Source organism: Pelophylax lessonae (assembly GCF_965119305.1).
Source record: "Pelophylax lessonae genome assembly, chromosome: 7".
NCBI classification, from domain to species: Eukaryota; Metazoa; Chordata; class Amphibia; order Anura; family Ranidae; genus Pelophylax; species Pelophylax lessonae.
In genome coordinates, this window is record NC_138774.1 from 208,388,711 (window position 1) to 208,413,820 (window position 25,110).

Here is a 25,110-nt window from a genome sequence, read left to right on the forward strand (position 1 = left end):
AAGCTGACTAGGTTGTAAATAGGGCAAGTCCACAGCTTTATTGAACTTTGCAAAAGTAACAACTTTCCAAATGTACCAAACAACAGTCACAGTTATACTGTGAGCACCCGACAATGCCAGTCACAGTTCTACCGTGAACACCCATAAAACATAAACTTACATAGTCTAAGAGGCCTGTCCTTACCATCAGTGCCAGACAGACATTAGACTGACCCCAGAATCTAACTTGAGGGCATAGCCCATAAAGCAACATCAATTGCTGGCAAGGTCAAAACCGCCACACGCAAGTCAGTGGCACACTGACGAGAGCCCCACCGCAGCCAGCACCTGCTCGACACCAGATTGTAGGCCGAGATTACCATATTTAGGATAATCGTTTAAATGAACCCCATAAGGTCTCAATAAATATTGGCAAACAACAATGCCACCAATCCTGTGGACAATTTCTAAAAACCTAGGCATTCACCTAGCGGTGAAAAAGCTCCAAACAAGAACTAGAAACAAGAACAAAGTATGTGACAGGCCAAAACCAGAAAAAGGGGACAATGTTGGACCAAAGGATAGATTGGTAAAAGTGTCACAACATTGAGCAAAAAACATGCTTAACTGGGGAGATTGAACCTACAGGCCCATAATGCCCACATTTTTTCCCTATACATGAATGATAAGAATGAAGGGACCTAAAACCAATTGTCTCAGGTAATACCAGCAACCCAGGGTAGGCCATGAAAACTGCAATAAGGAATTCTTCTAACTGCAAAGGAAAATTCTCCCAACAGTGTAAAAATTTGGCGTGGCAAGAGGCCCAATAAACAAAGGAGTCAGCGATGATCTAAAGTAATGCTGGAGAGAATCATTAAATCAGAATAAAAGGTGAGGACGAACATATAGCAAAAATTTTGTAATAATTCCCATCTACCTAGAAGCCATCTCTCTCATCCGAAAAACTCATACTGTGGGCAGCAATAGCTGCGCCAATGAGGAAAGAGTGTGTAGGAAACATCAGTAGGAGGCAAGACCAGCTGGGAAAGAAAAAGTCGGAAGACCCGAAAATATTGGAATTTTCTGAGGTTGGAGGAATCAGCGTGAGATAAAAACGAAGAATTCCATGATTAGCAAATTCTCTTAATTAGTTACTACCAACTGAGCGTTCGTCCTTGGCAATGCATTCACTTATCTTAAAGGTGCCAAAGAATGCTCAAGAAAAGGCACTTAGAAAAAAGAGCCCTAAATGCAAAAACCGACAGAGGACCAAATGGAGAAGATGTCACATAAGCTGTGCACAGAAGACAGGTGTCGCGAATCAGGGAAGCAAATCAGATGTTTCCAACCCTTTAAAACCCTCTGGATAAGAAAATTCTGGAGATGTCCTCCTGGCTGAATAGCCTGAAACAAACAATACAACAGAGAGAGCAGTACCCACCATCAAACCAGCCACAACTATATCCTGCAGGTAGAGAGGTAGGAGGAAAGAGCCAGATGACTGTCACGCAGGGGGAAAGGGAGAACTCCTCACCAGGTGACTGCACCAATTCGTCCCAAATTCACTGGCAGGTTACCCAAGAGCTCTGCGAGGAAAAAACGGGGTCCAATAGGAGTCAGAAACAAGGCTAGAGAGCGTGCAGAGGGGCAGTTAACCACTTGTACCACACTCATCTGTTTATAAAACCACTCGCCTATTCTGCAATATTTCCACCGATAATTCCACTGTCACCAAATCGGGAAAGAGCTCTAACAGCATCATGTTACACAACAAATAGAGTTGTGCCCATGAGGCCAGCCAAGGTTCAGCAGACCGGTCACCCTGGAAGAAATGCCAAAGCTAAAGGAGCTGAATGCAGCCCTGTAAAACTACAGACGTGAGTTCAGCAATTCCTCCATTTATCAAAGAATGACCATTAGAGTGCAAGAAGGACAACTGCGCTTCAAAGTCATCACACATAGGTCTGATCATTTTTATGTAAAGACGTGTATCTGATATACATCTCATAGACTACCCATCAGAAGTACGCAGAATGTGAAAACAAGATGGCCCAAAAGTATTGAAGCTGCTACAGCCAGAGCTTCCTAGAGTCCCTTGGAAATTTAACTAAGGACAGAAACTAATTACCCCAAAAAGTTGGCAGACCATCTCTACAATGTCAATCTCAATGCCCAAAAGGACAGAAGATGGGCAGGATCTTCAAGCCTCCCCACTGAGAGGGTCCTGGTCTAGCCAGTGCAACATTCGTGAAACATTCAGTGGCATCCTCTGTCTTAGAAGAGTAAGACTTGGACTTGGTTTGGCAGGTGGTATATTTTGAGACCAGAACTCCGCTTTAACTTGAACTTTTATGTTCACACCCACAGTGACGCCATGCTTCCAGCAGTCAAGGCTCCCTATCCCTAAAGGAGGTTCAAGTGCCTTCATTATCATTTTCCTTCCATTTCACAATTATGTGCCAATTTGTTTTGGTCTATCACATAAAATTCCAATAAAATACATTTATGTTTTTGGTTGTAACATGGCAAAATGTGGAAAATTTCAAGGGGTATGAATACTTCTCAAGGCACTGTATTTTTAAAAGCATTCTTACATTATTACAGCATTTCTTCACACTTACCTAAAACGTTTGCACACTACTGTATATCGTTTTTTTATTAGAATATTTTCAGCAAATGTAATGGGGAATACCAGCATTTACTGTGAAAAAAAATATGAATTCAGATGCTAGCATGTCCCAGCTCTCTTTTAAAACTAGGAAGATATAGAAAAACAATGATAATGAATGTACTGTATAAAACAGGTGAATGATTCCTTGACATATGTATTGTGAATTCAATGTTCAAGCTTTTAAAAATGGTCTGCTTAGGATTCTGTACACAAAGGAACAAAGAGAAGCAGTGTGCAAAACCTTACTCACTTTCCAGGTATAGAATCAAATGCAGAAAACTGCAAATTCACACAATTGAGACAGATCTAGGACAGCCTCTCCTCTGGCCATAGAAAATTAAGCTCTGCATATTGCCACTGGTACGCTTGTTTCTAGTCTGTCCACATTGATGCTCTTATATCAGTTTATAGGCATTAGGCGTGCAAACTAAAGTATATTAGTTGTATCATTGTACTGTTTAACAGCAATGTGCCATAAAAAGCTTTTTGCATGGAACAAACCTGGTGAATTGTTATTTTATTTTAGATCTTTGATGCCTTTACTCTTGCAGCAACAGAGTCATTTTTGAATACAGTATTGATGTGAAGCTGCAGGGGGTAGGGGCCGAGGGCTGTGTACTGTAAATGGGTCCAGAGGTGTGGGGGGCTGTGTAATGTAAAGGGGTCCAAAGGTGCGGGGGCTTTGTAGTGTAAAGGGGTCAAGAGCTGCGGGGGCTGTTTAATGTAAAGGGGTCAAGAGGTATGGGGGCTGTGTAATTTGAAGGGGTCCAGAGGTATGGGGGCTGTGTAATGTGAAGGGGTCCAGAGGTGTGGGGGCTGTGTAATGCAAAGGGGTCCAGAGGTATGGGTGCTGTGTAATGTGAAGGGGTCCAGAGGTATGGGGGCTGTGTAATGTGAAGGGGTCCAGAGGTGTGGGGGCTGTGTAATGCAAAGGGGTCCAGAGTAATGGGGGCTGTGTAATGTGAAGGGGTCCAAAGGTATGGGGGCTGTGTGATGTGAAGGGGTCCAGCAATATGGGAGCGGTGTAATGTTAATGGGTCCAGAGGTGCAGGGGCTGTGCAATGTGAAGGGGTCCAGAGGTGCAGGGGCTGTGCAATGTAAAGGGGTCCAAAGGTGCGGGGGCTGTGTAATGTAAAGGGGTCAAGAAGTATGGGGGCTGTGTATTTTGAAGGGGTCCAGAGATACCGGGGCTGTGTAATGTGAAGGAATCCAGAGGTGCAGGGGCTGTGTAATGTAAAGGGGTCCAGAGGTATGGGGGCTGTGTAATGTAAAGGGGTCCAGAGGTGCGGGGGCTGTGTAATGTAAGGGGTCCAGGGGTGTGGGGGCTGTGTAGTATAAAGGGGTCCAGAGGTGTGGGGGCTGTGTAGTATAAAGGGGTCCAGAGGTATGGGGGGCTGTGTAATGTGAAGGGGTCCAGAGGTACCGGAGCTGGATAATGTTAAGGGGTCCAGAGGTGCGGGTGCTGTGCAAAGTAAAGTGGTCCATAGGTATGTGGGCTGTGTAATGTGAAGGGGTCCAGGTATGGGGGCTGTCAGTGGTGGAACTATCAGGGTTGCATCAGTCACACTTGCGACTGAGCCCTGGAGTTCCGCTACTGTGGGGGGGCCTGCCGTTCTGGCACTGGGAGGGCTGTCACTGGCTCAGAGCATTTACTGACAGTCCCTCCTACCTCACACAGATAGTAGAAAGCCGGTCTGCTTGTTCTCCTCCAACCCTCTCCTGTGTGCACTGTGGGAAGTGTGAACCTCTGTAGCTAAATGATCAAATTCAACTGCTTAGCTTCACACCTCCTGCGGTACACACAGGAGAGGATCGGCTGTCTACTATCCGTGCGAGGTAGGAGGGACTGTCAGTGCAGGCTCTGAGTCTGAGCTGTATGAGTGAGACACTCTCAGCTCAGAGTACTGCTGATGGGCAATAATAGGCGGCATTGATGAGCACTGATAAGTGGCACTGATAGGCAGCACTGATAGGAACTGATCGGCGGCATTAATGAGCACTAAGAGGCAATAATAGGCAGCACTGATGAGCACTGATAAGTGGCACTGATAGGTACTAATAGGCAGCACTGATAGGCAGCGCCGATGGGCACTGATAGGCGGCATTTAAGAGCACTAAGTGGCACTAATAGGCGGCATTGATGAGCACTGATAAATGGCAATGATAGGCAGCACTGATGAGCACTTATACGTGGCACTGATAGGGAGCACTGATAGGCAATATTGATGAGCACAGATAGGTGGCACTGATAGGTGGCATTGATAAGCACTGATAGGCAGCATTGATGAGCACTGATGGGCAGAGATGTATAGTAACTAAGTAGAACTACTTTACTACTGTACTTAAGTACCGAAAGGCGGTATCTGTACTTTCCTAGAGTATAATTTTTTTCTCCTACTTCCACTTTTACTTCACTATATTTTTTCGATGATTTCAATACTTCTACTCCGATATTTTTTTTTTGTGCTGCATAGTTACTCGTTACAATTATAAAAATTACCACTGCCAGAACAGTAGATGGCAGGTTTCATGAAGCTCAAAATATGTGTATTATCAGCGCATACGAAAATAAATGCTACTCTATGTATAAATAAAAGCTGCATTTGAAATAATAAAAAACAATATGATGTTCAAACTTTTGACTTCTTTCTTTAATAACTACATAACACAGTACTTGTACTTTTACTTTCAGTACTTGAGTAGCAAAATTTTTTAAAAAACTACTTGCAATACTTAAGTACAAAAAATGTTGAATACTTTAGTACTTCTACTCAAGTCACTTTTTAATTGAGCACTTCCACTTTTACTCAAGTCACTTTTTGATCGAGCACTTGTACTTTTACTCAAGTATGGGTTTCGAGTACTTTATACAACTCTGCTGATGGGTGACATTAGTTATCACTGATAGGCAGCATTGATGAGCACTGATAGGCGGCATTGATTAGCACTGATAGGTGGCACTGATAGGCAGCATTTATGAGCACTGATAGGCAGCATTGATGAACACTGATAGGCAGCACTGATGGGCACTAAAAGGCGGCATTGAAAAGCACTGATAGTGGCACTGATAGGCGACATTGATGAGCACTGACAAATGGAACTGATAGGCAGCACTGATGGGCACTGACAAGTGGCACTGATAGGCAGCATTGATGAGCACTAATACATGGCACTGATAGGGAGCACTGATAGGCACTGATAAGCAATATTGATGAGCACAGATAGGTGGCACTGATAGGCGGCATGGATGAGCACTGATAGGCGGCATTGATGAGCACTGATAGGTGACATTGATGAGCACTGATAGGTAGTACTGATAGGCGGCATTGATGAGCACTGATAGGCGTCATCCATGCCATGAGCACTGATAAGTAGCACTGATAGGCAGCACTGATAATCAGGACACTGATGGTCAGAGCCCTGATTATCAGTGTAAACAATGTACTGACAGTCTTACTGGTTAACGGCTCTGGTTTCCTTACGCAGACACAGCGTGGGAAGAAAGGAGTGCCGATAACTGACAAGTCTGTTTACATATGATCAGCTGATCACATGGTAAAGGGCCACTGTGATTGTCCGATGGACACAGCAGTCACAGAGCATGCTGGATGCACGCTCCATGGGGGCACCTGGGAGTCAGGATTCTGGGTGGATGTCCATGGACACCCTCCCGGAACTGGAAGATTGGAGCTCGGATGGAGGGGGGGGGGGAAATCAGGGGGCCCTTCTTGGTTTCTTGCACCCAGGCCCTGAAGGTTCTAGTTATGCATCTGGGGGCTGTATAACATAAAGGGGTCCAGAGGTACGGGGGCTATGTAATGTAAAGGGGTGCAGAGGTATGGGGGCTGTGTAATGTAAAGGGAGTCTACCTACATTTTACCCACAGTTATAGCTGTAGTCCTATGGATTTCTATTAGGTTGCGCGTTTTTTCTGCATTTTCTAAAAGCACATCAAAAGTCCCATATGCTGCATCTTTGGCACACTTTTAGAAAACAGGAAAATAGTTTGTTTTTTTTTTGGGGGGGGGGGGGTGACACCATAACACCAACCCTAGTGTCGCCACTGGCAGTAGCACATAGTAAGTGTGCCACTGCCAGTTACTTGTATTTCTGTCTGGCACTAGCCCCCCAATGAAAATCTTTGGGTCAGCAGGCGCCGTTTTTGCAGAGGGGTAGGGGCCTAGCCGCCCGGTGGAGCAGAGGAAGGTGGATTCTTACGTGTTCCGGCCCGCAGTGCGCAGAGGCGACACACGTCAGCGACAGGTCAAATCGCATGACAAGTCACAGCCTATTGCAGGCAATGGTAACGCTCCGAACCATGCGAAGCCGACTTTGCGGCGCCACACCGATTTGCAAAAGTAGTTCCTGCACTACTTTTTGCGATTTCGGGTGCGACTATAATAGACATCTGTGCATAAAGCCGCACGGATGTCTTTCTAGTCGCACCAGAAGTCACACTGATATGCGGCTTTGATTTCAGATGAAGTCGCACAATTTCAAAGCCGTGTTTAATTTGAAGCTTTATTGTGAGAGCTCAATGTCCAGCCAAAGCTTTTTTTTTCTCTTTTGTTTCAAATAGTATTTGAACGAGTTAGAATCTTTGTCAGGTTTTTACTGCTTGTGCGGTATCTGGGACAGGAAAAGGGCAGAAATCAACTCAATGGGGACAAAGGTAACAATAATAACCACATAGATATTAAAAACCACACCCTTACCTACTTTATCCAAAGTTTAGTGTGTATACCAACACAGAAAGCAATTATCCTTATGGTATGTTGAAATACAGGCTCCAGCGGTTTCCACTGTCTGAATTTGGGTATGTAGAATGTGTACCACATCCTCCTACCTCAAAACTACAGGACCTTGATGATGAATTATGAAATGCTGGGTAACTATCTGTGGATAGTAAACTCCTCTAAACACTTAATTTTGCAGTCACCTTCAATGTATAGACAGATGACTAAATACAAAAACATATATTTATGAGTACTGTAGGCGACTGGTGAGTACCGTAGGCGACTGGTGAGTACCTAAGTGACCGGTGAATACCTAGGGTTAGTACCAGGGGAGATAGAGGTGGGGTAGGTAGCAAATAGCAGGTCGTATACTAGTTATCCCCATAGAGTAGAGGGTAATAATGTCCGACAGGATTGGGGATGCCACTCAGTGCACTTCTTGCTGCATGTATGCGTTCCTTGATGAACCAATCGAGGGCGAATACTGCTGTGCAAGATGTGTGCGACTTGTTTCTCTGGAAGCCCAGATCCTGGATCTAGAAAACAAAGTGGCATCATTGCATAGCATCATCAACCTGGAAAGGAGCTTGGACATTACCCAGCAGGTGCTGGCAGGGGCTGGCATAGAGGAGGGTGGAGAAGTGGAGACGCAGGCACCAGAGGTAGGCAGTTGGGTGACAGTTAGAAGGAGGGGAAGAGGGAAGAGCGCTAGGGAAGCCAGTCCTGAGTTGGTACACCCCAACAAATATGCCAAGTTGCATGACGATGGGGATATCAACTCAGGGGTGGCAATGCTGGAGCATGCGCCCTCCCCCAGCTGCCAGGGGAGCGGTGGCTCCAGGAAGGAGGAGAGCTGAGATTCAGGAAAGGTTAGACAGGTTGTGGTAGTGGGGGACTCAATTATCAAGAGGACAGAAAGGGCAATCTGTCAAAACTATTGTGGTAGCCGAAAAGTAATTTGTTTACCGGGCGCTTGAGTTCGGCACATCACGGATCGGGTAGACAGATTATTTGGCGGGGCTGGGGAGGACCCAGCGGTCATGGTGCATGTAGGCACCAATGACCAAGTGAGAGGAAGGTGGAGGATCCTAAAAAATTATTTCAGGGACTTAGGGAATAGATTGAGGAATAGGACCTCCAAGGTGGTTTTCTCTGAAATACTGCCTGTACCTCGAGACAAACCAGAGAGGCAGTAGGAGATAAGGGAACTGAACAGGTGGCTGAGGAACTGGTGAAGGAAGGAGGTGTTTGGGTTCCTGGAGAACTGGGCTGACTTTTCAGTCGGCTACCGGCTCTTTAGTAGGGACGGGCTGCACCTTAATGGGGACAGTAGAGCTCTATTGGGGAGAAAGATGGCCACAAAGTTGGAGGGGCTTTAAAACTAGGAGTTGGGGGGGGCTTAGAGGTAGACATCAGCCAGGAGGGAGTTAAGGACAGAAGGTATTATTGGGGTCAGCAGTGACATCATGTCCGTAACGTCTACAATTGGGGGGCTGTGCAGACAAACCTCAGACCAAACAGGAATAAACTAAGCACCATTCACTATCAACTTCCACAAAACTAAGAGGGGTACATGCAAATGCCAGGAGCCTAGCTAATAAAATGGATGAGTTGGAACTGTTAGTACATGAGGAGGACATAGACCTTGTGGGAATAACATAAACTTGGTTCGACCCCTCGCACGACTGGTTGGCCAATATCCAAGGGTATTCTGTGTATAGGTGTAAGATTCTGGTGCCTCTAGTACCCTTATTTACTACTTTCTTTTCAATGCGTCCCACCTTTCCCTTTAGGTGGTACGCATATACCTTTAAGAGCGATGAGGTCACTGCTGAGCGCCGCAGAGCGGCTATTTCAACCGCCGGCGGTCTCACTCACATCGTTCGTTCAACCTGCTTGGCTGTCCACATGCTTGCTAGTGTGTCTCGCTGTTGGAATCTCCAGTTGCTTTCCTTTGCCTTGAACAGACCGGAACCTCGCTCCTGATCCCTGTATCTCGCTACCGGATCACTCCTCATTACCGGACCCCGCTACTAACCTACTCTCTAGTGATAAGTACCCCGCAGGGGAACCTCCATAAAACCTACTTACACTATACCTATTGCTCACTAAAGACTGTCACTCTCTATGCAATACTAAACCTATCATCTGCTCTGTTATTTAGATTGCTAGCTCTTGAGCCTACTAACATCTATCCTTGCACTGGGTTAGTCTCTCCTGTATGTCATCTGCTATCCTACCACCTACTACCATACATGATTGCTAACCTATCTGCATCCTACCTGTTACCATCTATACTCTCCTGAACATTTCTCTTGAGTGCTTGCCATCTACTGTCACTGTTCATACCTGTCCCTTCAGCACATCACCACTATACTGCTATATACATCTATCACTCCAGGAACATCTTATTGAGTGTGTATATTTGTATGCTGAATCAGGCAGGCCACAGTGATGAGTCTTGGGAGTTGGAATTGGTATTTCAACACATCTCTACATGACTGCTGAGTGGAGATTTATGCAAATCCATCTTGTTACAAAAACGCAGGAGCGTTACAATAGGAAGGACAGGGAAGGAAAAAGAGGGGGAGGGGTATGTCTCTATGTCAAGAATAATGTAAGGGTGATAGAGAGGAGTGATATTATGGAAGGGATGACTACAGAGTTAGAATCCATGTGGGTAGAACTCCATAGGGAAGAAGTAAAGGGAAAAGTAATTGTGGGGGTTTTTATAGACCACCCAACCAAAGGGAGGCGGTAGAGCTGGAATTTATATCTTTGTTGGGTAAGGCGGCAAAGCTGGGATCAATCATCATATTAGGGGACTTTAATTATCCCAACATTGACTGGGAAGAGGGAACTGCACACTCACTTAAGGCCCGTCTCTTCATGGAAACCTTACAGGACAACTTCATGTCTCAGTTGGTGGATTCTCCTACTAGAAATAATGCAGTGCTGGATCACTTAATTACTAATGACCCAGACCTAATCTCAGATGTAGGAGTCCAGGACAACTTGGGTTCTAGCGATCACAGGATGATCTCATTTAGCGTAAATCCCAATATAGCAAGGCAAGAGGGGAACATAAGAATCCTAAACTTCAGAAGGGCAAACTTTCCCAAACTGTGCTTAATGATAGAGGAAATAAACTGGGGCCAAACCCTAGGAACACTGACAACGGAGGAAAAATGGGAATGCTTTAGGAACATATTAAACAAATGCATCTCACAGTGCATTCCTAAGGGGAATAAATTTAGAAGAGCCAAAGCCAAACCTGGCTGGCTAAACCATAATATAACTAAAGTTATTCAGGAAAAAAAATGGCCTTCAAGAAATACAAATCGGAGGGCACATTATCAGCCTTCCAGCAATACAAGGAATCAAATAAGAAATGTAAATACGAAATCAAAATGGCTAAAATCAACTTTGAGAGACAAATAGCGGAGGATAGTAAAAAGAACCCTAAGAAATTATTTAAATATATCAACAGCAAAAAAACAAGGTCAGAGCATGTTACACACATAATTAACGACGATGGGAGGATGGTTACAGAGGACACTGAAAAGGCAACCATGCTTAATGGTTTCTTCTCCTTTGTCTTTACACAGGAAGAGGAAGGGTACACTGACCATGACTGTATGGTTAGCAGTACCTTATTGGACTTGCAGCTATGGCTAACAGAGGGTGAAATTGGGGAAAGACTGGATAAAATTAACACATCTTTGCTGACAGTATTTTGACAGGAACTGTACCAGGTGATTGGAGAAAGCTAACGTGATACTGATATTCAAAAAAGGGCAGAGATATATCCCGGGAAATTATAGGCCGGTAAGCCTGACATCAGTAGTATGTAAACTTCTGGAAGGGATGATGAGGTCCTATATCCAAGAGTTTGCTAAAGACAACAACATCAAAAGGGCGTTCTTGTCAAACCAATCTGTTAACATTCTATGAGGAGGTGAGCTGTGAACTAGATGGGGGGAGACCAGTGGATGTGGTGTACTTGGATTTTACTAAAACGTTTGATACAGTTCCCCACAAACGCTTAATTTCTAAAATAAGGTCTGCAGGCATTGACCACAAGGTTTGCTCTTGAATACGGAACTGGTTAAAGGGGCGTGTCCAAATGGTGGTAATTAATAACATGTACTCAGACTGGTCTGGGGTGGTGAGTGGGGTCCCCCAAGGCTCAGTCCTGGGACCAATTTTGTTCAATTTATTCATAAATAGCATTGAGGATGGGATCATTAGCTCAATCTCATTTTTTGCAGATGACACAAAATTGGGCAGGGCAACTTCACATCATGAGGCAGAAATCTTACTGAATGACCTGAACAAAATAACAGAGTGGGAAAGTACATGTAAATTAGGTTTAATGTGGAGAAGCGTAAGGTATTGCACTTGGGGACTAAAAACATTAAAGCACAATACACTCTAGGGGGAGAACCTCTGGGGGAATCAAAAAAGGAGAATGATCTGGGAGTCCCAGTAGCAGATCGACTTAGCAGTAGCATGCAATGTCAAGCTGCAGCTGCCAAAGTCAGCAGAATATTAGCATGCATAAGGAAGGGGATGTATTCCAGAGATAAAACTATAATCCTACCACTTTATAAAACTCTGGTCCAACTGCATCTGGAATATTCTGTCCAATTCTGGTCGCCTGTCCTCAGAAGGGATGTGTTGGAGCTGGAGAGAGTCCAGAGAAGGGCAACAAAACGAATTAGGGGATTGGAGGACCTTAATTATGAAGAGTGCCTACAAGCGCTTGATTTATTCTCCCTAGAGAAGAGACGCCTGAGAGGGGACATGATAGCGATTTACAAATACCTAAACGGTGATCTTGACATAGAAAAAAAACTATTCAGTCGCAAGGAATGCATGAGGACACGAGGCCATACAGTGCGATTAGAGGAGAAGCGTTTTAACCTCAGGCTACATAGGGGGTTCTCTACAGTAAGGGCTACAAGACTGTGGAATTCTCTACCACAAATGGTAGTAACTGCGGGGAGTATGGCTAAGTTTAAAAGACTCTTGGACGTACATCTCAAGGATCAAAGCATTCAGGGGTATGGGAAACAATTACAGCCACACACACCTACACAGGTTGAACTGGATGGACTATTGTCTTTATTCAACCTTAACTACTATGTAACTATGAAACTATATAATGTGAATCTGGCATCAGATCATTTTCATGTTAGATTCTATTTACATCCAGCATCTAGATCAGCTTGGGATGATATACTTGGGTGAGCTGGTTCATTTCTTGATAGATACTGATCTCTCTCCTCTTTCCTGTTTGATCAACACTATATACGTATTTGATGGTAGAATAACCTTTAATATGTATAATTTCTTCTTGAATGATATCTAGGAGCTATTACCAGAAACTTAACTTCAGTATAGGCTGGTACAAACTTTGATGCATTTGAATTATTACATCAGGTATTTATGTTTTTTTTTTTGCCACAATTCTTTGCTATCTTTAGATCAGACCATTTATACCAGCTTTTTCTCCGGCTCTTCATTTGTTTTCTGTTTCCTTTTCCTTGCTTCCCCCTCTGACCATCTTTGTGGTCACCTTTCATGTTTAGAGTCTACGTGGCTTTAAAACATAGGTTTACCCACTGCTGCCCTCTCCTGGGTCTGACCCAGTGCACCCAGGGGCTAACATGCATTGTGTTATGCCCCTACACTAGTGACGCGAGTCCATGGTCCTGTGACGGATGTCCATCTCTGATGGCGGGGTCACATTTGTGCGCTGGTGCCTCTGGAATGCATGACGCACATCCACCTTGTTGGGTTGGTGCCGTGCGCTCCAGAGGCGGGGGGTCCTATTGGCCAATTCACGCGCATTCACGGTCGATTCCCGACACGGCGCATGCATCTCATGCCATACATATACAGCTACACCAGATACCAGTTCAGCTTTGTGCTGAAGACACGCACACTGGACAGGATGGACTCTGCTGGAGTTCCTACACAGCAAAGACGTGTAAGTCTCTCTTCTTTAATGGGACATGTAATCTCCTTCTTGCTTCTCATCCAGACAACCTCTCTGAGATTGATTGTGATATCCCTCTGCTCTTTCTAGGTGATCTATGGCATACTGTGGAGATGTATACAGATATATCCACATAGGAATCCATTAACCCCTAGGACCTTTCTGACTATATACTGGTAGTTGATCGCACTGTAGATGGCCCTCCTTACCTAAACATCTATACACTCTCAGATATAGGTATTTAGTCTTGTTATTTTACAATCTCCTAACTAATTGGCCTTGGAAACTGAATAGATACTTTGTTATGCATATGGGTGTTTATCACCTTACATACTTTATGCAATCTGTCAATTTCAATCTTATCCTCCTGCCCTCTGTATATATTTAATATACATCCTTGGTAAATTGGTACGCATAAATACCTCTCCCTATGAAAATGGATATATTGGAAATGTTATTTGATTAAAACATTGTATCTTCTTATCAATATGGTTTAGGAAATCATACCACTCCATCTACATACCCCTGAGGAAAGGTGTTTTCACCTGAAACGCGTTGGGTTTGGAGGATTTCCCCATTGTCATCCTTACACTCTTGATGAGCATCATTTGCAAGCCATTTTAACCATTTTTAATATTTCATGTGTTTCATATATGCATGCACTTTATTGTTGAACGAGTATGTTTTGTAACATGTATCTAGACACGTGACGTGTCAAGTTATATATAACTTTCTTTTAATGATTTGAATAAACATATATTTTTTATGCATCTGGATGTGTGGCGGCCAATATAGTCCCACCTAATTAGGGTTTTTCTTGCCTTTTGTTTATGTCTCGTTGGGACGATGGCAACCCGCATCCTGGATTCCAAATAATTGGGTAACATTCAAATACAAATACAAACTGTACCAGAAGGGTCTGTTCTACTGCATGAACCAATCACATATAAGCTTTCTTCTTCTAAGCAAAGCATTTGAAGTAGATGTGGGAAGCTAGCAAGTGACCGGTTACCTGGCTCTACCAGAAAATAATTTAGATTCCCTTATGATGATAGGTCTGCCTACTAATGTTTATTCTAAGATTTTTTATTCCAATCCTCATAGTGTCTTTCAAAACTATTCCATACAACCTTTATTTCTTGATTGGTCTGTGGGGAGCCATAACCTTTTGCACTGGCAAATGGACACTTGGAGAGTAGTCTCCCACAAATAAAATACTAAGGCTATCTTATTTATATAAATACCTTTGATTTTATCACTTGCTCTCAGGCAGACTCTTCTCAGGTGGTTTGCTTTCCCCGTTTTGCCGCTCACTGTTTTTCTGGGACAGACGGGTGGACATAGTGGCTGCCGTCGCCACAGCCTTAAAGCTTCGCTTCCGCTTCTGCACATTTTGCTCAGGGTGGAAAAGTATGATGTAAACCTTGGGCACGTAAAGCATTCCAAGGGAGACAGAAGCACTCAGACTCATCGATACTGTCAAGGTGGTGGTCTGGATATAGATCTAAGTAGGTGAGGTAAAAGAAGACAGTTTGATTTCTCTGCTGAATGAAGAACAATGAGAACTGTGAAATGACTCCAATCAATGCAAACACACTGGATAATGGCTCATGAAATTGACATGACCTGCAGAATGAAGATGGATTTCATACATAGGGTTTTCCACAGAACACAGGTTAATGAACACAGGCATTAACTGAAGTGGTCATATGACATGATGAAGTTCCAGCTGATAGCACAAAATGAGTTGTTGGCAGGAATGAGTTGAAAAACTGGTGAAGTCCACGTAATTTTCTTCACCTTCTCAGCAGACTGTGCGGTGCCAAAAAAAATGGGTACAAAGGCCAGCCAGACAATACAAGTTGTGTACATAGTGAAACCAATCGGTTTGGCCTCATTGAAGTTCTCAGGCACTCCACGGGCCTTCACGGCATATACAGTACAGGTGACCATGAGAAGGATGGAGTACATTAAGCAGCTGACTAAAGACAAATCAGACAAGTCACATTTCAGCACCCCCCTAGCTAGCTCAGGGTTGGGTGTTCGCTGTTCCTCATAATCAATCACACTGTGTGGAGGAAGCACTGCTAGCCAGATGGCTGTGCCCAACAGCTGTACAGAAATGAGGCTGAAGGTGATGACCAGCTGCGAAGCTGGACTAATGAACCGAGGAGGAGTCACTGAACGCTTTCCCTGCTCAAAGATGCGGTATATCCTGTTGGTTTTGGTTAGGAGGGCAGCATAGGAAATACACATGCCAAGACCAAGGAAAAGCCGCCGAAGAGCACAAACTGCCACTCCGGGTTCTGCCATCATCAGGAAGGTAATGGCATACATTAAAAAGATTCCAGTAAGCAAAACATAACTTAGTTCTCGTCCAGATGCCCGCACAATTGGAGTATCATTAAAACGTATCAAGGTGCCGACCACAAAGAGGGTACTGAGTATGCCCAAGATTGACAAAAAGAGAGGCAGTATGGCCCATGCTGAATGCCACTCCAGTTTTACAATTGGTGTTGGGCGACAAGCAGTTCGGTTGAGATTGGGCCGCATGTCAAAGGGACAAGCCTGACAGTTGAAGTCATCCAGCTGGAACTGGTACCCATCACACAGTTCACAGTGCCAGCAACATGGCACCCCCTTTACCATCTTCTTCCTCTCTCCAGGTTGGCAGGGAAGGCTGCATACAGATGATGGAATGTCATTCTGTCCACCATACCACTGCATCTCCTCAATCTGTAGCAGAAAAAATTTGAAAATACACATTAGTCTTAAGCGCACATGAGTAAAGAACAGCACATTGTGGCTGTATATACATAAATCTGTGGTGTTTGCATTTGAAAACATTAGCTTAGTTATGAGAAAAGGGTGCCTAATACAGGGTCCCAAAGTATAGGTCAAAGGTAAAGACAGAGGCTAAAAAAAAGGGAAGGGGGAAACCTAGAAATATAAAAACAAAAAACAAATTGTACATTTTACTCAACTTCTAGAATATGGACAATTCAGGTAACTGAGCTGAATATACATACATCAGCTATAATAGCTATGCATTTACATTAATTATGATTTCATTTAACAGGGTCATTCTTACATTAAGTCGTAGGTACTCTGTCCACTGTCCAATTGCTTTGTAGGCTGGAGCAGAAGCATTGGTTGTCTGATACTGGAAAATGTCATATCGTCCTGGGGCATCTCCATTTTCATTGAACATGACAGGAGTTCCAGCACTTCCTAAACAATAAGAAAAAGCCTAAGGGATTTACTAAATTTCAGCACAGCACTTCATAGTTTAAAACAAAGAAGGTAAAAGGTGTATAAATAAGCATTCCCGTAAATATTCTTAGGATTTCTGAAATAGACCTATTCCATAAACTGGACATTGAGACTTCTGAATACCTGAAAAAAAATGGATATCTTATATAATTCTGGTGGCTGGAATTGCCATAGCTAGATGTTGGAACCAGTCAGCGAATTCATTCTCTTATGTTGCACAAAAATTGAATTGGATAATGACTAATGAAAAACTCTTGTGTACCCCTAATGAAATTTGACAAAATCTGACAGCCATGGCTTAGATATCTCGAAAGGGTGTAGTGCAATCTGGGGACTCTCTCGCTCTCTTTCTCTGTACACTTACTTCTCTCTTTTTTCTTTTCCCTATTCTGTGAAAGATGTTACATCTCACATTTGCTTTATGGTTTGAGTTTCTGTAGACACTTGGTGTAGGAAAGAAAAAGCCTACAGGTGATAATATCGATTGTGAGATACGACTTTATTGGATTTTGTTTGTTTTCATATCATCCAAGCGCATGTCAAATCACACTTTTTTGTGCTCTCATTACTTAAGTGAACTGTTCCAATAGGACAATCTGTTGTAACACTATTGTTGACTATATCCAAGTGCCTGATTTGCTTTCTACTCCCCGCTAGGGGAGCCCTCTTTGGTATTTACACTCAATAAAAAAAAAAAAAAAAAAATTAATATAAAAAGCACTCCCTGCTTAAGCTGGAATCATTGAAAGAATTAGTCTTACCATTGAAGTTTACTCTACGTATATACTGTAATAGCAGTCGCCCGTCCATAGGATCCATCTTGTCACAGACCCCAAGGCTTCCCTGGCAGAGATCAATATGCATGCTGTGTAAGGCATGAGCCATTGCATACACTGCATCAATGACAAACTGCACTTTTCCCTCTTGTTCATACGGTGAGTCTCTGCTAATCCTTTCCTCCCCTGTAATGCAAAAATGTAAGTTAGCACAGCCTAATACAGACACTGCATAGTAATAAAAACCATTAACTAATACAGGCATTGCTTAGCCAAAAAAAAAACATTAGATCTAAACAAAACCTATTATTATTATTATTATTATTATTATGTAAAACAGTGGCATACAATGACATATTTTTATTCGATCCAGCGGCAAACATTGTCATCACCGTGGCCTAATTATGTTAGTTATACCTGCAAAGTCAGCATTCCAGGTTCCACACTTAAAAATTTTATTTTTAGGCAGAAGCGAACAGGAATGTGGTTTGGTAATAATGTGATCCAATGATGCACAGCAAACTCGGGTACAGTGGGTAATTTAGAAAGATGTGGCACAACAGCAAGGGTTTTCTGGAAAGTGCTTAATGTAAATCCCATACAAAGACTGTACCTTTAGGCAAGAAAGCAAACAATTGGACAAGCTGAAAGGTAAAAAAAAAAATAATAATCTACTACACAACAGCTTATTTCTAAAATGATGTAGCACTGTCCCCGCAGGAACTGCTGAGTATTGTCTTTGAGGCTCCCCTGGTTACCAGCACACATTTACTTGAACAAGTCTCTGAATCCCAATGGCTCGACACATGAATGAACAGTCTAGGGGTGTTGTTGGTTTTGTTGTTTATTGATAATTTGGGATGGGAGAAGGGAATAGTGAGATACTCCAATTGAACTATTCACATTGTTTGAGGACTTCTATCTTCTGTTAATCCACACTGCCAAACGTGTGGATGGGATTAAGTCTCTTGCTCTCTTTGCTCTCTAACAAGATGACTTTATGGATGATAATCTATCTTCAGGACACTTTCAGTAGCATCCTCTTCCCACTGACACCCGTCCACTGACTTTCCTATGAGCAGGGTCCCCCCCCCTCAAGTCAGGCCCCTTGATACGAGTTTCTGTACTCACTGTACTGCCTGTACTGCGGAGACAGATCCTCCAGTGTCTCCCCTCTCAGTCAGCTTCTCTGCACCTCTGGGTTCACCTCCTCACTGCTACACTTCAGGCACTTAGGACGACCCCCTGAGGCCGCATGGCACCTCTATAGGGGAGGAGGCAGCCGCCCTCTCCCTCCAGAACTCTGCTATCCAGCCGAAAGAGCTTGAGCACATGTGCTCCTGGCTTTTATACAGTATCCCAACATGCACTAAGGCGACTTTCCCTCTGCCAATCATCAGGACTGTATCAAAAGCCCATGCACCCATTCGTCAGGTTTCCTCCCACTGTCCAACCTGCATCCCTATTGGACCAGTGTGAAACACTCTCTTGACAGAATGAGTTGCACTCTGAGCACAATGAGCAGACCTCTCTAACAGATCCTGCTCTCTGGTAGGCAGAGAACAATATAGATTTAACTGCAGCCCCTCTGGTAAACAGACAAAGCTTAAAACTATACTTTCTCACTAGCACCTACCTAGGAGGGTGCTACAATTAATTTTTGCGAACAGCTTAACTATTAGGGTTCACTCTACAGTAGATAAGCTTGAAGTTTTACATGAAACATTTAGCACTACAATGCATGCAAGGAGCACTGTCTACCTGTCACAACTAATTTTTTACAATTCAATAACAAAAATACAACCTAAACTTGATCAGGAATGTTGATTACAGGAAGTATTTAAAAGTGGTGGGTTTAAAAATAAATTGTGCTTTCTGTATTTTCAGTTCGGTTTCCAGGAAATGCATCTTCCACATTTGCTACTAAAACACATGAACAATACTTTTAAAATGCATTAACAACCACAACAATTGAGAAAAAAAAAAACAACCAAGTAAATCTATCCTGTGCAGTGGCAGCTAATATATATACTGTACATATATCAGCAGCATTGGAAGCACTAGTCATTTCACTGTCTTCTGTATACATTGTAAGCTTACCGGTACACTTGCGCCTGGAATCTTCTGAGGATGCAGATCTGGTCAATTTGCACTTAAAATCGTCCTCCCAAAACTCTGCAAACCAAATATTTCGCCGGTTGTTTTCCAATGTTCGGCTCATAAAATACTGGTCAAACCCTAAAATGTGGATAGATACAGCTGTAAATTGTTGAGAACTAAAGCATTGTCTAACAAGATGTTTACAACAGACCTACTCACCATCAATTGAGGCTCTTTTTGGCAAGATAGTTACAGCACCTTCTGCAACTTCTTCCAATCCCAAAACAGGAGATGTCTTGGATCCCCAGCTGTCAGATCCCACCCACAAGAAATGTCCTGTTTGGTTGGCTCGGTGGGCTGCTTCTAAAATTCGCCTACGGCATGAAGAATATTTGCAGTCAGGAGACATTATACATATAACAAATAGCATTTAGATACCATAATTTTGATTAAATGATCACAAAGTATTTTGTGCTGAAAAATTATAGAACACATATGACTTCATCAGCCATTTTGAAAGTCATTGTTATTAACAATTACCAATGAACATCTTTATATGTGTAAGAGGTAGAGATATTTGGGGGAGGAATTGTCTAAAGGTATGGCAAATCATATGGTCCCAGTTGGTTAAAAGTCTGATTCACACCCTCTATAAGGAAAACCTATATAAAAAAATTTATTACTTTATCACTGGTGTCTAACACTGGTATCTAACCCCAGAACTCCTTCACTCAACTGACCCAACAGTCAGTGATTGTTGTTGGCGATTTAAAAAAGAGCAAGGCTCTATTTACCCCCTCTTTATTAGCAATGTCTTCATCAAATTTTTTATTCCAGAATTCCTTTTACTCCTAAAACTTTCTTTTGAGCTGCTAAGAAACTACTATTATACATTTTTACTGTAGCTAGATGCCTCGTGGCACTCAACTGGAAAAACAATGTAACCGCCATCCCTTTTAGCACTACATGCTAGAATTAGAGGTGCTGAATTCATGGCAACTTTCACCGCACAATATACTGTATATGAATTAGAGGTGCTGAATTCATGGCGACTTTCACCGCACAATATATATTTACATGACACCCTTGAACAACATAATAATATATGGTAGCTGTGCCATACTAAAGAGAATCCATCTTAGATCACATCCCTAGGTATAATCTTATTTTGCTGGGCTGCACAAGTGGAGCTCCTGGATCTTAGGGTGGAGAGACTGGTATTCTCCCTCATGCTCTTTTTCTTTTCTTTTCCATCTTTACTTTCCTACCTTAGTCTGTACACTTTGAAATGTATTTTGTATAAGGATCTCTGGCATACATACTCATGGTATCCAGAGGACTTGGTTACTTTGTTTTGACTTGAACTGGACTGACTCCCTCTGGTGTATGTTCTGTAATGTTGTACATGTAGATGCCCTATGCACTGGTGTTAGCTTAAGCAAAGTCACTCGTGCAGTCTACACAGTATTGCGTTTGTATACTTTGTAAGATGTCGGAGAATACTTACTAGCTTTGTTGGTACTGTTTCCTCTCACAAAATGACACCTGAACCTTTTCTTGTACTACAAAGGGCTGTACAAGTTATTGTATGTTGAGCAACTAATAAAATTGTTATTTATATAAATAACCTAATGCATCTATTCATGGAAAATTGTCTTAACATGTTAATATGAAGCCAGAATTTTAAAACTGCCACAAAAAAAAAATGAAAAAGACACTTTGTGGAGACTTTCTATGCAACTAGCCCCGTAGCTGGAAAGTTGTTTATCTTTGAGGTCTGCAGAGAGCATTCCTGTACTAGCATTGATGTCTAAATGAATCCTAGGAAATTAGGTGGCTCAATAGGATCATGTAAGTATTGCAAAGAAAGATTTATCTACTTTAGCTCAGCAAGTGTATTGGGATGCCCATAATTATGTTTTATAAAATCCTGGAGTTTCACTGTAACTAAATTAAAATATTTAAAAGGTGGGGTTTCAAGAAAAAAAAGGCAAGGCAATGTTAACCTTGAATGGCTAATAAAAAGTAACCTAGAATATGAAATGTCAGAAGAATAGGGCAAAAAGCTGTATGCAAAAATATGTGAACTGAAAAAAAAGGTTTGCAAAGTTTTCTCACTTGATGTCATCCTCATTGGCAAAGATAATGATGCCACGAGCATTGGGAGTCTCTAGTAATCTTCTTATCACCTTATCGAACTCTCCAGGACGTGGCTCCCGAGGGATCTTAATAGACTGGGCAATACACACTCCTCCTACAAAATGAGAGTAACATAATAGACACCACATATATATTTAAGATGACTGGTCACAACAAGAATGTCATGTGTACCACAGATTATAAATAAAAAAGAAAACACAATTTTTTTGATACGGTTGAAAATACAAAACCCACCAGCTTCCCGAGAAATCTGTACAAAAGCTTCAACTCCACTCTCTCCATAGTTGCCCTCAGATGCCAGTGTGGACACATAATTCCATCCAAGAGCTTTAACAATATCCACCATGGCCTGCGCCTGGTAGGAATCCGGTGGCACCACACGGGAAAAGAAGTCATACCGGTTGTTGTCACTGAGTTCAGGGGCTGTTGAGGCGTAACTTATCTGAGGAATCTGAAATGCATAAAACGTTGACAATTAGTTTCTATAATCAGATATTACCAGATATTGAAACACTTTCATGCTACAATAGACAGTCAACTGCTGACAGTAAATATACTGGCACACAGAAAATATTGGAGGAATGACTGCACATAACAATACTTTATACAGTTCTGTTTATCCCGGGACATGAAGGCAAGAACCAGCAGTGCCACATAAAAATGAAGGTTGCAAGTACCTAAATAGGTTACTTAATAGACATTCAGCTCCAAAACTGAAATTATTTTCAGGCATTAGTGAATCAGCCAACAGCATTTTATCTTTCTTAGAGACTCCAATGGCATAATTTTCCCGCAAATTGGAAAAAATGTCAAATCGCTAAGCAGTGCTCAGTGGAAGAGGTAATGACCTAAGTGCAAAATACAGTACAAATTTTCTTAGAAATCCCTATATTTTGGTAGACTTTTTGTTGTAGATCAAGCCCAGCCCTCTGCTGCCAGGGTACGAAATTCAATGGCAAACTTGGCAACGGTTTGAATACCCTGTTGAATGGACAGGAGCAGCTTAGCAGCAGAAGCAGAGCGAGCAGGCACATCGAATACCCTACGAAAGGAGGCAACAAAACTCAGGTAATTGAAAATCACTGAATTAATGTTCTCCCATAAGGGATTTGCCCAGGCCAAGGCCTTGTCTGAGAGCAATGAGATTAGGAAGCCCACCTTGGACCTGTCAGAAGGAAACGCTTGAGAAACCATCTCAATATAAATGCCCACTTGGTTTAGGAAGCCACGACACTGACTCGGTTCACCCCATAGCGCTGCGGGAGGGGGGCTGAACCAGTCATCCCTATGGGTAACAGCGACTGCAGGAGCAGGAGCGGCAACAGCAGCAGCAGCGGGTGCAACAACAGGAGGAACCACCGGCCTAGCAGCACCAGGAGCAAGGTGTGCTGTGTGTGCAAGCAAAGTCTGCAACGCCTGAGTGAACTGACCGAAAAGGTGATCTTGTTGATTGAGCCTGGTAACCAGCATTGGAAGCGTAGGAGCACCTGCTCATACATAAATAGTCAGGTGTGCAACATCATCACTGAGCGACGCCCAGGCAGCAGACAAGTGATGATGCAAACAGAGTTTATAAGAGACAGCAGTTTGCACATGTCTAAGATGGCTGCCAACAGGAAGGCAAGGTAAGACCTTGACAGCGCCGAGCAATTCAAATTAAAGCTGACAAAGCGGGCGAAGGCGGCCTGACTCCCCCCCCAATGTTTGGTAGCTGAAGCCTACCGCCTCCTGTTGGTATGCCACTGGCTTTGGCACCCCCCTCTGCCTCAGGACCCACCCACAATCGGCCCTGCACCTAGCGCAGTCCCTGCAATCGGGGGACAAATCCGGGGACAGACTGGCTCCGGGGACAGTGTCCTCAATCCGGGGACTGTCCCCGGAATCCAGGGACATCTGGTCACCCTATCCTAAGGAATTTCTGGTCTCATGTTTATTTTCATGTACAGAATCAACTGAAACAGCTTAATTTTAGTGAGGAAAAAAAGTCCTGTTTGATCAGCAAACAGAATAGATTTCAGCCTAAGTAATATACAGTCTGATAGGTATATTTCCCCAGTGCTCTCTCACAGCAAACAGTCTGTCAAAGATCTTGACAGAGAAATTTTACAATCAGCCTCTTAGGGCTCATGTACACTGCAACTGCTAAACTTAAGTTGAGGAGCAGTTGGGCTTTTTTTTTTTTCAGAAATCCCTGAACTCTTCTCTATGTTATCTTAGGTATACATGTACACTTCGTAGTCTAATTTAGTTTATAGGCAGTTGAGGTTACAGGCATTTTTTTGAAACCAGAAAAATCGCGTTCAGAACTGTAGTTTACCAGCATTTCAAACGCCAAATGCTTGTAATCACATGTAAACTCGGTAAACTGCTTTTATGCACGTTTGTGTTTATAAGCGTTTTAAAGGGGAAAACATTTCTGATACTTTTTGAACATATACAAATGTTGAAAAAAACACAAATTTCACCACATGCTGTTGCCTGTATCAATGTATGAGTCCAGGAGCGACAAACTCTGGTCCTCTAACGTAATTTTCTACATCTTCTGAACCTTAGCAACATCAGGAGCATTTCCTCACACATGTTCATGATGGGATACATGGTGAAAACACAAAAATAGGACAGCTATCTATAAGCACACTGCTCTCTCTTCTCTCACAGAGTAGTTAAAAATGTACTTGTTTTTCATGCATTGTTAGCATTTGGGAGGGTCTACTGAGGTTATTTTTAAAAAGCGCTTCTAACCCCAAATGCTCATAATCGCTGCTAAACTTCCATAAACATGGTATGTAAAAGCTGAAAAACTGACGTTTTTCACCGTCGGTTTCCAGCTGTCAAGTTTCCAGCGTTCAGAAAAGTTTTTTAGCTACCCTTGTACATGAGCCCCTATAGGGAAATTTGATCTATTTTCCTCGCAAGGTCTTCCTGAAGCCCAAAACCATCCGGTCTGTATTCTGGGTGACAAATATGTCCTATCCTTGTCTGCCATTTTAGCCTAACCTCTGTCACATACCCTGCTATCTGTCAGGATTATTGGGGAGATTAAATAAAAGAAAAAGGGTATTATATTTAAAGTATATTAAAAAAGAATAGCGCAACCATGCAAAAGAAATGACTATCAAATATGGAGACCATCCATAAATAAAAATGGGGATTTAGTTCCACCATATGGCCATATCGTGCTCATTATATTTAAAGGCCATGTATATTCAGTCCTATATAGAGATTTTGAACAGTACAGCAACCATCTTGTATAGAGGTGATGGAAAGTTCATATATGTTCTTTTAAACAAAATCTCTCTTACAATAGGGTCTTATAATTTCAGCAGATATTTCTGTTTTCCTTTTGGTAATAAATAAGAGGCCTTTTTACATCTTATCAGATAAGGGTCATTTTAGCCAGACACCATA

The 25,110-nt window shown here is 42.7% G+C and overlaps 1 protein-coding gene and 1 long non-coding RNA gene across 3 annotated transcripts in view; both read right to left on the reverse strand.

Annotated features, from left to right (window-relative positions):
* Positions 1 to 1,689: 1,689 nt before the first annotated feature.
* On the reverse strand, positions 1,690 to 1,986 carry LOC309560249. The gene is made up of 2 exons (XR_014225501.1): positions 1,853 to 1,986; positions 1,690 to 1,822 (listed from the first exon to the last, which is right to left on the reverse strand). It is a non-coding gene; the product is annotated as an uncharacterized lncRNA (long non-coding RNA).
* A 12,655-nt stretch (positions 1,987 to 14,641) lies between these two features.
* The window catches only part of LOC309559939 (metabotropic glutamate receptor 6-like), a 104,012-nt gene continuing 93,543 nt past the window's right edge, over positions 14,642 to 25,110 (reverse strand). For both annotated transcript variants that reach the window (XM_082263414.1, XM_082263415.1), the window contains exons 3-10: positions 21,937 to 22,153; positions 21,661 to 21,796; positions 19,762 to 19,916; positions 19,543 to 19,680; positions 17,428 to 17,628; positions 16,485 to 16,624; positions 15,194 to 16,129; positions 14,642 to 14,897 (exon numbers count right to left, since the gene is read on the reverse strand). In XM_082263414.1, coding sequence (XP_082119540.1) covers positions 14,649 to 14,897; positions 15,194 to 16,129; positions 16,485 to 16,624; positions 17,428 to 17,628; positions 19,543 to 19,680; positions 19,762 to 19,916; positions 21,661 to 21,796; positions 21,937 to 22,153 — 2,172 coding nt within the window. In that variant the 3' untranslated portion in view covers positions 14,642 to 14,648. The remainder of the gene's footprint in view (positions 14,898 to 15,193; positions 16,130 to 16,484; positions 16,625 to 17,427; positions 17,629 to 19,542; positions 19,681 to 19,761; positions 19,917 to 21,660; positions 21,797 to 21,936; positions 22,154 to 25,110) is intronic.